Consider the following 13965-nt stretch of genomic DNA (forward strand, 5'->3'; position numbering starts at 1 on the left):
ATAAATTTTAAGATAACGAATAAAATCTTATGAAATTTTACTAAAAAAAATATTTTTTGCTTTGAAGTTTGTTAAATAAAATCTTGCTAAATATTTTCTTACTACTTCTGTAAAAGAATAAGCTACTAAGAAACAATTAGTTCTTTTTATTTCAAAACACAAAAAACTGTTATACTTATATTATGTTTCATTACAATGCTTTAATGAAACAAAAGTTTATTGAAAAAAGTTTTAGAAATGGTATTTACATTAAAATGTACATTTCTGTTTATTTCTTATTAAAAACTTGTGCACAGAAATACTTTATTGATGATAATATTAATGCTAAGTTAAATTTCAAATTGTCTTTTTTATTAGTAAGAAAAGCTTACTATACTCAACTCAACTTTATTTATCTAAACTTTACCAGCTAAAGTTAATAAACTGATTTGCCCAAAACGTAAGCTGTAGTGATCATTCGTACAAAATGTTTTAAAGTTAAAAAAAGTTAAGAGTATAGTATTTAATAGAATAAATTAATTAATGTACAAAAAAATACATTATTTTTGTACATTTAGTTTGAGCTACAAAACATACACAAATGATAGAGCTTAGTTTTAAACCAAAAATTTTCAATGTTATAAATTATATAGCTTAAAGACATGAATTGAAACTAAAACTGACGACTTATTGAGCTTAATTATGAAAGTAATGAAAAACTTTTATTTAATTTATTATTAATATTTTGTAATGCATATGTAGGTGATCCCGTAAAAATAGTTAATACTTTTGATGATATCTTGTTAAGTTCAAAAATTTATTTTCACAAAACAAACTATGTTTTTTCTTTGAATGAAAACTTTTATAAAAAACAAATTGTTTTAAACTTTACACCTCACTATGTTGTGCTTTTTTCAAAAACGGATAAGCATAACTTGTTTTGCTGAAAAATATTTATAATAAATCGTTTAACTTTTTCTTCTTTTTGTTCCGGTAGTTTAAATAATTTTCGTACGGATTACTCAATGCAGTTAGCTTAAAATAGTTAAATTTATTATCTAACTTTATAAAAGTTTTTATTTTATAACTTTAAAACCATAAGTTCAAACAGATTTATATATAGTTTATTAGAAGTACTGTCATATAACTTCAATATTTGCGACTTAGTAATTAAAATCAAGATCTATTCTTCCGAAAACTGTACTTTTGATAGCACATTTTGTACATTGATTGGTCCGGATTTTACTGTGCGTGTTTTTAAACTGCTACTTCTTCTTCTAAATCGGTTCCTCTTTTTACTCTGACATATCTGAAAGATTAAAAAAAATTATTTTAACGATCTTTTTAAAACCTAGTTTCTAAAAATATCATTTTAATTATAATCCTACTTGGGGTAGGCATGTTCTCTATTCGGCGAGTCCGATTCAAAAAAAGGATTTGCAATAACAAAATTTTTTAAAATTATTTAAAATTAATAAAAACATATAAGCTTAGTTTTAATGATAACCGTTTAGTAAGCACTAGTTTAAAAACCTAATTAGAAGCACTTTTCAACTAAAACTTATTTAAAACTTTATTTAGGGTTAATAAGGGTATAAATAAATAAAATAAAAGTATTTTGGGTAAGATGGGTTAGGGTTAAGGGTATAAGTATAAAAAAAAGTAAATTATTTGATGATTTAGCAAATATTAGGGCAAACACTTTTGCTTCAAAAACGGACCCAAGTTTAACAATTGATAGTCGCATTTAGGTCAATTGTAAACATAAAGATGCTAAAGTTAAGTAAATATTATATTAGTTTTAATTTAGATTTCTTACTTTGTTATAAATGATTAAATAAAAACGTCATTAATTATTCTAAGAGTTTTTATTATGTTTTGCTTCTTTTCCGGTACATCTTAAAGAAGTTCAGTTTAGTGTCCGATAGTTAGTTAGGCAGTGTACAGAACTTAATAAAACTATAGTCTATCACATTGAAAGTAATAACTTACTGTCATATCATTCTCACAGTCCGTGTCATCATCTAAACACATATCGATATCACATTGGAGGTAAATTGTATGCTCCAAACTCGTCCACACAAAAGCCTCAAATTCAAAATAGGGAAACGAGTAAGGAGTAACTGGAAGGTTACCATCACCAATTTCTACTGTACCATCTGCGGCGTTGGCACAGCTGTTGTTTTTTATTAATGTTATTTACAGATTATGAAAACAGAGTTAAGATTTAAAATCATGTTTAAAAAAAACATTTTGTTTTAACCAAAAACAAAACTACACGAACACATTTTCAAAATAAAATTTGACTTTGTGTACTTAAGATAACTCAATATAAAATTATTTCTAACCCAGCACTGTCAATCAGCTCGTAATCATCGTCGTAATCGTCGGTTTTAGATGCATAGCAGTTGTACAACTAAAAAAAGGATAAATATGATATTGTTGAAAATTTTTTTTAATTTTTATAAACTAACCGTTGCCACAAATTTATCTGTATTATTTACTATATTTGCTTCAACGTAAATTGTATCTGTCAAATTGTAAACTGTACCAGTAGCTACATCGCTAGTTGCGGTAGTACCATCTGGTGCAGTAGAAACTAAATGAAGTTCAATAACAGCTGTTGCGTTTTCAGTTAGATTTGTTCCTACGTAAGGACTGTTGAATTTAAAAAAACATATGTTGATCATTTTGCATTGTGTATTAAGATATGTACTAAAGTTTATTTTAAGCAGCTATATTTGAACAAAATGGAATTATCTTAAGCATATATTACTACAAGAACAATACCTTGTGACTTAATTAGATGAATATGTAGTATGTTTAGCAAAAGTATTGATCTTATCGTTAATTTTAATTTTATAAGTTATTAATATAACAATATAAGTATTTTAAACAAGAGTTATTGAATAAGTACAATTATAAAACTATCCTTTTTAAGAAAAAAACATTTTTGCAACTTTTTCTAAAACTTCTGACTGAACATTTGCTATGCTAATTGTAAACTTACTGTGTAGTTATATTCACAGAAGTGTCGTAAGTGACATTTTCTAATGTCTTGTTATATCGACAAATCACTGAAAATGTTCCACATTCTGATCTTCTAATTACGGTTGAGTTCATATGTGGAACTCTTGAAACAAGCATGGTTATTTCAGTCTGTAAGATTTTTTATGGTATCAAGTTTTAAGTTTTTAAAATAACTAAAGAAAATGTATAACTTAAAAGTAAAATGCATAATAACCAATTTTTAAATTTAAATATATGTTGATATAAAAGTACATATAGCACATTTACAATAAAAAAAGTTTTATTTTTAATTTGTACTGACATAATCTTCAGAACTTTTATACACTGATGAAATACCGCAAGAGTCAAAATCCTCAATTTCAATTTCATAAGTCCCTGAGTTTTCAGTGAACTCGCATTCTGTAGCAGGTGCCACTCCGCTGGGATCGCAATACTGTGTAGTCCCTAATACTAAACCCGATGCATTAGCCCATGCATCAATGCTTCCAACAGGGAAATCTGCATCAGGTACCACACTGCAATTTTGTCGTAGGCATTATTTTCAAAGTAATAATAAGGCTAAGTTATTAAATTATAAGACTTTTTTGATAAACTTCCATACTTTGAAAAGTAATTCTATGTGTGTTAGAATTGTTATGCTGCTAGCTTTGTTAAAATAAACAAAATTTTAAAAGTACTAAAGATATATTGTTCTTTTTCTCATTATTTCAAAAAATATCTAAGCTTACCTTATAGTGATGTTGTTTCCACAAGTTGCAGTGATCGTTTGACCTTTAGAAATTTTTTTTTGTAATAATACAACAGTAAGAATTTAGCCTTACATAATAAATTTTTATAAGCTATCATACTAACTATTTTAACAAAAACGTCACTCTTTATTTTACTATGTCTAAATTTTCATTAAACTCAAATACTTAAAAATTTTTGTTACTTACCATGACAATTAGAAATTGTAAACAGAAGTAAACAAATAAGCACTAAATAGTTGCACATTGTATCTTAATTATTTTTATCAATACTGCATAAAAAGTTTTTGTTAAACGGGTTCTATTATATTTTATTGGTAAAAAACTAGGTTTTTAAATTTTGTTCTTGTGAATTATTTTATACTTATATTGAAAGCTCTACTTAATGTTCAACCAAACTTGTTTTAAATCTCAAGAACATATTTTGCTTAACACTCATAAAAAGCACTAGATCCACATAATTTTTAGTCCTCTAAAGTACAAATATTTTGTTTTTGTAAAACATCATTAGATTAGACAATTTATTAAACTATAAGTTATAAAAATATTTATATATTTGTAAAACATAACTTGACACCTTAAACTTCTACCACTAAAATTTCATACACGATTAATATGTAAAAGTAAAATACAAAACTTCAAGTTTAAATTTTACTTCACACTAAAAACATCTCACAGATGTTGTTGAAATTGATTCTGTCAGTTTAAAATTTAACGTTTTAAGCTCTAAAACAATTCCGGTAAAGTGATTTATACATCCGGACTTCCTGCTTTAAACACAAACAGTATACAAGCTTAACGCTTAAAATTTGCTGTTGTTTATAAATTTTTATGCTTTAAAAAAGTTTAAACTGTGTAATATATTTTTCAAAGGCTATTAACAAGTTTGATACGCTGAGGAATCTTTTGTTTGCGTTAAACTTTAACACTAGTTAAACTAGTTTTTAGAACATTAAATTTTATTTTTTTTATACTTTTATTTTGATACCTTGACTTTTATCAAAATCAAGAACTATTATTTTTTTTTTCTTACACTTCTTATATTAAACCTATGCAATTATAATTTTCTAACCGACTAATAGTTATCAACATAGGTATTTTAGTCTTTAAGTTCATATGTGTTTTTTATAAATTTATATTTTAAAGCAAATTCACTAAATATAAGATATAGATAAACGAAATTAAGTACTTGTAAACATTTTTATCATGAAAAAAACTAGAGTGAAAATTTCAAAAAATTTGAATGTTATTAAAAAATAAGATTTAATCAATTAACATATAAACCAAAAAATTTCAATATTTTTTTTTAGAATAAAAAAACAATTTGTAGTTTTTATAAATATTTTTGAATATATATTTGCAGCAGTAAGTTGAAGTTTTGCAGATATTCATAATCAGATATTCGCATTTTTGAACACTTATTCGCTATAAACAAGTTTGCGTAAAAAATATTAATGGAGCTTACAATTTTTATTAAAACAAAAAACATCTTAAACGATTTATCATTTGCAGCAGCCTCTAGATTTTTCTTAGTTTATTTTCTTTAGTTACAAATAAAAAAGTAAACTGCTTTGACTTAGCCATCAAAAATTTTAAAGCTCTGTTTAATAAAATGCTTCATAAGAAATAAGTAAAAGTAATTTTCAATACCAGGCTACTGCTATTCTCTAAAATGTTTCGTCAATTATTCCACGTAGTAATTTTCATAGTAGTATTGACTAAACTAGCCAACCTTTTATTTTTTCAAGGCTTGATGCAGTAACAAAAAATATAAACTCTAATCTTGGTTTTAGTTTTGTTATTTCATAAAATATAACTCTGTAAATTATTTTTTTCTCAAACCTTGCGCAGTTATGACAATAAGGTTGCCTAAAAAAAGAAATTGAAACCAGAGGTTGTTGGCTCGCCAACTTCCAACGATTTATTAAGAAGGGGAGGGGGCTTAAGCGTTTGCTAAGAAATCTTTGGCCCTAAATGCGAGTACTCTTTGCTAGAGTTTGTATCATATTGTCTAGGTTTGAACTAACGAAACGAGATATATTATTTTGTTATAGTTGAAAATTTAGTTGAATAAAAACCAGGGGCGTGTTTAGACTTTTTTCAAAGGGGATTCACAATTTTTTTTGTTCTTAATTTCCCGCTTAAGTACGCATTTCTTAGGTATGCTCTACCAGTTAAGTACGCAATATTTAGCCGAAAAACTCTGTGTTTAAAATTTTTTTTTCTGCTTAAAAAAAAGACATATAATTAGTAATGTAAAGACATTATATATTTTTATTTATTATACTGTATTAAATTTAGATAAATTGAAACTAAAAGAGCCGGAAAAAATTATGTTTATAATAAAAACATTTTTTCAATTAATTTAATCTATAAAAATTGAAATTTTACTAAAAAAATGGGTAATTACCTAGGATGATGTCGCACCAATATCAAGCTGAAATTATATTAAATTCAATGTTGTTTTAAACCTTAATTTAGGCTTTAAAATATATTTTATAAATACATAAATAAGACTTACTTATCATAAATCAATAAAACTTATAAATTTAATTTCTTCTATTTTTGAAATAAAGCAAATGATACAATAACTTATATACATTTCTATACTGTAAAATAAAATCAATTAACCATTTTAGTTTTTAACAAATGAATTTAATTCTAAATATGTATTTATATAGCTTGTTTAAAACGCAGTATAATTTTAGAATAATCATATAAGGCTTAAAATATTGATTTAAAGCCTAAAATTATGGTTCAAAAAGATTTAAACACAATATAATTTCAGTTTGATATTGGTGCAACATCATCCTAGGTAATTACCAAAAAATGTTTAGACTTTTACAACAAAATAAAAATATCTCTAAATTATAATTAAATGTTTGCCTGATTGTGCAGGAATTCTAATAATGATTTTGTAATCTCTCTGAGTAAAAAAATTCAATAAATCAAGAACCAACTTTGTGGCCAACAGATATACAAAAATAAAACAACTTAAATAAAAAATATCAAAATACCATTAAATGATAAAAGAATAAATAGCCCGGTGGTCTAAAGATAATCTTAAAACTCTCCTAACTGAACTTTTCAAGGTTTAAACCCAGTTGGTTGACACATAAACAAAATATATAAATTTTAAAGTACAAAAGCTTCACACAACATTATTATATACAACCAACTTGGTAAAAAAAAACTTTAGTGATTATATTAGACATTTTTTAAGTAAAATTGTACTTACTAGTTCAAAAACACTACTGTATCAAAAGTTATTTATACTAAGTAACAAGTTATATTGGGAATTAAGAGCATCTTAGTAAAAAGTTTCCTAGAAAAAAAGTGCTACTTTAAAACTTTCACCAATTATGACGTCACAATTAAAATTTTATTTAAAATTTATTTTAGCTGGACAAAAAAGAGAATTTTTTTAAGGAAGTTTTTTATCTTTCAGTGTTATAAATTCAACATTCATTATTCAAAGTTTATCAAATAACCAAAACAAAGTCAATAAACAGAGTTTTTAGTGATATTCTAAGAATATTTTATTCTTTTTTCTTTTATTTTTCATAGGGTTCACAGGTAACAAGAAACCAGTCAAAACACGCCCCTGATAAAAACTATATAATAAGTATGATTAGGTTTAGTATAGAATACATAATAGTTGGGATAAATGTATATGCTGTTTATGAAAAAAACTGCAATAAATATAACATATTTGTAAAAGTTAATTAACATATTTTTATATACTAAAAATTCAAAAGTAAACCAACTCAAAATAAATATAAATACTTAAAATGAATAAAATAGTAGGTTTAGACAAATATCACGCTAAAAGACTCAGGTTTTAAAAATCAATTAATTTATATAAACTCTTATAAAATTTTAAATTAGTGTTATCAAAAATAGATAAAGTAATGAAGTTGGTCAAATATTACACTAACGAAACTTAGGATCAAAGAAAAGCAACAACATTTTAAATAAACTATTATAAAGTTTTAACTATCAACACACTGTTCACAAAAGTAGATGAGTTTACTGGATGGCAATCAACTCTCATTTTCCAATTCCACCTGCAACAAGTAAGTTCACACTCTCCAGTTCTCAGCTTAAATGACTAAGCTAGCTGATGACATGTCGTTATAGCAACCAATTTAAAATTTCCTTTAGTAAAATTTGTAAACAGTTTATTTGTTGTTAACAAGTTTGCCCAACAACATAGTGTTTCCAATTTTAAAATTGAACAATTTATTATCAAATGAGGTTCCGTTAAAAAATCTTACAAATCACTTTTACTTAACAGAAAATAAAAAGTCAAGCTCAAGTATTTTCTGCTAGTCAAATTAAAACAGTGGCAATTCTGCTAACGATAACATTTTGTGCAAAAAAGTTTGTATATTTTAGTGTGAACTATTGGTACTAGAATTAAATTGTTTAAATAGAAAATTAAGAGTAGTAGGTTAGTGTAAATTGAGTTAAATTTTTATTCTATTAACTAATAAATTGTTTTTATACTTTTAGTATTTGATAACATTCACAATTGAGAATCAAAAAACAAAAGAATGACATATATATATTTAAAACTATTTAAAAGAGCAAAACTAAACGTTCATTATAAATTTTTCTAAAAGTTAAGAGCTTTTTATAAAAATAATAACAAGTATTATAAAAATTTGACTATAAATTAGAAAACTTGAACTTTACAAAACAAAACGTAATACTTTAATTGAATTAAGCTAAGTTCGTGCAGTTCTAATTTACCAAAATTAACTTATTCCTGAGAGTCGTAACTATAGTTTTTATAAAAATTGTTAATAATGTCTAACGCTAGTCTATTTTTTTTTAAATAAAGTGTTTTTAAGTTTAAGTAATTCAAATAAAAATCCCAGTGAAGCTAAATACAGAAGTCTTCTGGTTATGTTCACATAGTGAAAGCAAACTCAGCTACACTCAGCAAGCATTAATATATAAATCTTTAAACTAGAATTTTCTCAATCCTAATGCTTTTTACTGTGCAAAGCTTTTTTTTTTGTAAAAAATTAAATTATGAAATGTCTAATTTATTTTTTTGTTAATTTGTGTTTTGTTTGTAAGGCATTCAATTTTAGCGTAATTATATTAAACAATGTAAAATATAGCATTGTTTGAAAAATATTTGTTATGTAATAACTTTTTTTGAAATTACTTCTTATACGTTTGTTTGTTTTTATTAAATATGGTTCCAATTCGATACAGTAATCTCTCGCATCTTTACGCACTTATGAGGTTATGCACTCTCGTTTTGTTACGCATTTTAGAATTCTAAAAAATTCAAAAACTAAAATTTGAATATTTCACAAATTAGGTTTATTGTATATTTTTTATTTAAAATTTGTTTTAAATGCTAGCTCACCTCTCTATATCTTTTGACTTTGTAAAAAGTAGATTTTATTAATTAAAATATCAACCAAAGAGTTTCAATTTTTTTTAGAATTAAATTTTTTTTTTTTTTTTTATAAACATTTTTGAATATATGTTTGCAGCAGTAAGCTGAAGTTTTGCAAATATTCAAAATCAGATATTCGCATTTTTAAACACTAATTTGCTATAAACAAGTTTGCGTAAAAAAAATTTATGGAGCTTACAATTTTTATTCAAATCAAACAAAAAAACATCTTAAACGATTTATCTTTTTTCGTAGATAACACATTTTTGGTTTATATTGAATTTAAACCTCAATTTTATTTTTATCAAAGTAAAACTAAGTTTTTTCTTGTTTATTCTATATAAAACAACTAAGTTTCGTAAAAAATTAATGAAGCTTACAGTTCTAGTTCAATTTAGACAAAAAACATCTTTAACGATTCGTCTTGCTTTGTAGATACCACATTTTTGTTTTTTTTTAGATGGAATAAAAACATAAAAACTTTTTTTTTTGATTTTAAAACTCAACTGAGTTTTTTTGGTCCTTCTATATATAACAACTAATTTTCATAAAAATATAATGGAGCTTACAGTTCTTATTAAATTCAGACAAAAAAAATCTTTAACGATTCGTTTTGCTTTGTAGATATCATATTTTTGGTTTACATTGAATAAAAATATCAACATATTTTACAAATACTTAAATGTTGAAGGTTTAAGTAGTTTGTTTAACGAAGCGTATACACATATATTGATTCAAAACGAGTGTTAAGTTAGATTGGTAAAGTTTTCAAGAATTATCTAAAAATGTCCAATTTAGATCCAATTATTTTCCTTATCTTAACAGCTAAAAGCTAAATAAGAACTTTTTATTTTAGAGAGCGGTCGTTTGTCTTAAATATACAAAAAAAAAAATCCATACAATTGGGGCTTGACTTTTAGTGTGGGGCCCCTTAGAAAAAATAAGTTTTTTTATCAATTTTACTTAGCTCAAATTAAAAACAAAAATAAATAACAACTTTTTTTTTCTTTTAATATCCATATTTTTTAGTAAATAAATTCTGTACAACACTTTTTTTCCCTAATTCTCGAATAAGGCCAAACAGTACAAAATATGAGTTTTGTTGTCAATTTTTACTTAGCTCAAATTAAAAACAAAAAAATAAGTTAAATTAGGAATTAAGAAATCTAGAAAAAGGCTAAATAGTACAAAATATTAACAGTTCGAAAAAAAAAATGTTGTACAGAATTTATTTACTAATAAATATGAATATTAAAAGAAATTTTTTTTTTTAAATATTTACAGCTAATTAAAAATTGATAAAAAACTCACTTTTTTAAGGGGCCCTACACTAAAAGTCAAGCCTTAATCTAATGATTTTTTTTTGTATATTAAAGACAAAGGACCACTCTCTAAAAAAGAAAATAATTAGCTATTAAGATAAGGAAATAATTGGATCTAAAGTTTGGGCATATTTTAAATTTCTTAAAAAAATTTACCAAGCTAACTTCACACTTGTTGATTCAAAACTATAAGAATATGCTATTGATGCACTTAATTTAAATGAGTTTTAAATTCTATGACAGTGTGGGTGTGCATCAGGCCAAGTCATGCTAAATCAGTTTTTTTGCTCAAAAATTTTAGAATTCCAGTTTATGTTATTTCAAAAGCTTGAAAACTTCTGAATAAAAAAAAAGAAATTTAGGAAACTTATTATTTTTCTTGAGTAAATCTTATTAAAGTGTGAATTTATTTCTAAATATAAATTTAATTATTAATGGCAAAATTATTCAATATTTGTTAAAACAAATGCTAAAAACCTTTTGTTGAATCTCTAAAATTATTTTAGAATCTTATTATTTTGTTTTGAATAGATTATATACTTCATAATTATGAAAATTTATAAAAAATTACAGTTTAATTCAACAGCTTAGCTGTTTACACCAGCCATGTTTTTCAGAGCTCAGTTGGTGTTTTAATTTCTAAGTACATTTATCTAGTTATAGTTTTATTGTAAAGTTTTATTTGTTAACAGTTTTTACTTTTTATAACTAGTTTCCTATTTAATTTAAAATAATTAAGTATCTTTTTATTCAAAACATTCTCAAGTATCTTTCTCTAGGATTAAAATTGTTTAAAAAAATTACTTTTAGATATAAGGATTTAAATTTTCTTAAAGGTAAAAGTTGTTTTTTATTTTTATGTTATCTTTACCTACAACTTAAGTCCTGTTGGTTACTTTTTTACACATAGAATCAAGTAGAAATCAAAGAAAAATAGTAAGTTATAACAGATTTTAGTTCTGCATACTTTTTAAGTTTTATTTCAGTTCTAGCACTTACTTCTAGGACTTAGTTCTTGTTTAGAAAAACATAATGTTTTAACTTTTTATTGCAACTTTTAAAATATCAAATAGTCATTTAATAAAATAGTTTAACAAGAATTAATAAAAGATAACATGTTCAAACTAAGAAAAAAAAATAAGTAGACTTTTTTAGATGTAAGTTTTTTTTAACTAAATAGTAACTTACTACTAAAAGTTATCAAAAAATTATGTGCTTTCAAAAACCTGGATGAAATTTGGAAAACCTGAAAATAAAAATTAAAAAACAAGTGGCAACCCTGATTAATATTTAAAAATTTTATCACTTACTAATTAAGGCCCCCCTAACACTTAAAATGACTTCTAAAGGAGATTTTCCTTACTTTAAAAAAATTTCAGGCTAATTAAAAAAAAAATTTAGCACATGAACCCTAAAAAACTTAGTTTTAAACTTCAATTTCCTATGTGAGTCAAAGCAGTAGACAAAAGATGTGAAAAACTCATCAACTTAGAGCCTAAATGACATCTTAACAATTTTGAATTAATATTTGATGTTCCAAAAGGTACATATGGTAAGAAAACTCTTTAGATTTCTAAAATTAAAAAAAAAGAGTTCAGAATATTGAAATAAAGTTTGCTTGTTTTAAATTTTGGTTTTATGCCTGAGTTGTTGTGTAACAACTCATTAAAAACTAGCAGATATGTTTTTAGCACTACAAATAGTTGATTATATGTATTAAAGTGATTAAAATGCAGCACATTTAGAAATATTAGGAAATAAATATTTATAACAGTAACAACTTAAAGATAGATAGTTAATAACATTTTTAAAACTAAATTTTCCATTAAAAAAAACATCAATGGTTCTGTTAAAAAGACATCTATTATATCAGTTAATATGTATTAAATAGTAATCTTCCTTTATTCTACCAACATATGTTTCTGTGTGCTAACGAATCAACACACTTCAACTGGGTTCTGTCAACAAACATCATTAAGAGATCCTCCAGGTACTTGCAGTGAAGTAGTGAGGAATGTATAACTGTTATTTATTTATATTCCAGTTAAGTTACTTCACTAGGATCTTTTGTTAGCAAACAATTAAACTTATACTTTGAACAGTTATGTATTACATATGTTTTTTTTTTTACATTATTATACTAAATAAGCTAAATATATAAAAAAATCTGTTGTGAAAATGATTACAATATTAAAAAGCCTCATCACCTTCTGTTGAACCATAACCAAATTAGAAAACTTTGAAAACTGTCTATTTTACAAAAAAAGGATAGATCGACTTGAGATAAAAATTAAAAGTTCCTAAAAATTCAGGACTATTTTATCATAAGAGGCAGACTATTATATGGTATATAAAACTGTGTGTATTGAATCTTATGTTATGCAATAATTTAAACAATATGTTTCAATATGAAAAGTATTTTTTAACTTGATTTATCTATTTAGATATTAAAATGAGTAATCATTCCATTTCATAAAGTTTGAAAGAAATAATAATAACAAAAAATATAATTTAAATTTAAAAGTAAGAAAAGTAAACTCTGTTTATAATATATTTTTATTAACATAGAAACAAAAAATCTTTCATGGAGCTTACTCTTTTATTTAATTAAGTGACACAGGATTGAAAAATAAATTGTTTTAAGTTTCTAAATAAAAATTAAAAAGTTTGGTTTAGCACTTTTATCCAGTTGTTAGAAACAGAATTCAATAGTTCTGAGATTCTTGAAAAGTTTTTAGAGGGTTCTAAAATATAATGTGTTCCTTTTGAAAGCAATATCCCTAATAATTTATTGGGCATATCATTGTAAAAGTATAAATATATGTAAGACTGCAACTTTATACTTATTATTAACACTTTACTGTGTATATTAGTTTTATTTTAATTAGAAGATTAAATGAAACTATCTTAGTTTTACTAATCACCAAAGCTTATTTACTTTGATATTTTCCGGGTTTGCCACATACTCAGGCTAGTATAATACTTAAGAAAAACTCAAACCAACTCAGGCTAGTGTTAAACATTTTCAAATTGTTTCAAAAAATAGGCTTTTTTAGCAGTTTTTTCAAGCTTAAGTCACTTATTTTTGACTTAAAATTTATTTTTTTCTGCACAAATAAACTTTTTTGTTTTTTATCATTGTTTAATTTTTTAGCATTCTAACCATTAGTTACAGTAAGTTTCTCAAAGACTTATGCTGACTCAGCTAAATTTATCTGAGGCTAGTTTTAAGTTATTCAGGCTGGCTTTTTGCCTCAAAAAGTGGAAACTCTGAATTGTTGTTAAACACAATAAAGTATCAGAAAGCTACCTATCTATAAAATGACAACTAATGTAAACTCTGGTATTACATTTATTTTACTTAATTGTTTATCAAAAAGTTTATTTTTATAATTTTTATAAATTTAAATGTAAAAAAGTTGAATACAATTTAAATTTAAATGTTAGTATTATTTTAAACGTTAATTCA

At 24.3% G+C, this 13965-nt stretch overlaps 1 protein-coding gene across 1 annotated transcript; it reads right to left on the reverse strand.

The window, feature by feature from the left end:
* Window positions 1-1162: 1162 nt before the first annotated feature.
* LOC145843004 (uncharacterized) lies at window positions 1163-4028 on the reverse strand. The gene is made up of 8 exons (XM_082950474.1): window positions 3945-4028; window positions 3738-3780; window positions 3311-3524; window positions 2990-3138; window positions 2454-2637; window positions 2328-2395; window positions 1972-2155; window positions 1163-1288 (listed from the first exon to the last, which is right to left on the reverse strand). The coding sequence occupies exons 1-8, from the start codon at window positions 4000-4002 to the stop codon at window positions 1163-1165; spliced, it is 1026 nt and encodes a 341-aa protein (XP_082806600.1). The 5' UTR covers window positions 4003-4028.
* Window positions 4029-13965: the final 9937 nt, after the last annotated feature.

Source organism: Thalia democratica, chromosome 8 (genome assembly GCF_965202585.1).
Source record: "Thalia democratica chromosome 8, ktThaDemo2.hap1.1, whole genome shotgun sequence".
Lineage (NCBI taxonomy): Eukaryota > Metazoa > Chordata > Thaliacea > Salpida > Salpidae > Thalia > Thalia democratica.

Coding starts and splice junctions, on each gene's coding strand:
- LOC145843004 (XM_082950474.1), bottom strand. CDS start 4,002: ATGTGCAACTATTTAGTGCTTATTTGTTTACTTCTGTTTACAATTTCT. Junction 3,781..3,944: donor TACAATTTCTAATTGTCATG/GTAAGTAACAAA, acceptor AAATTTCTAAAG/GTCAAACGATCACTGCAACT. Junction 1,289..1,971: donor ACTGTGAGAATGATATGACA/GTAAGTTATTAC, acceptor TTAATCTTTCAG/ATATGTCAGAGTAAAAAGAG.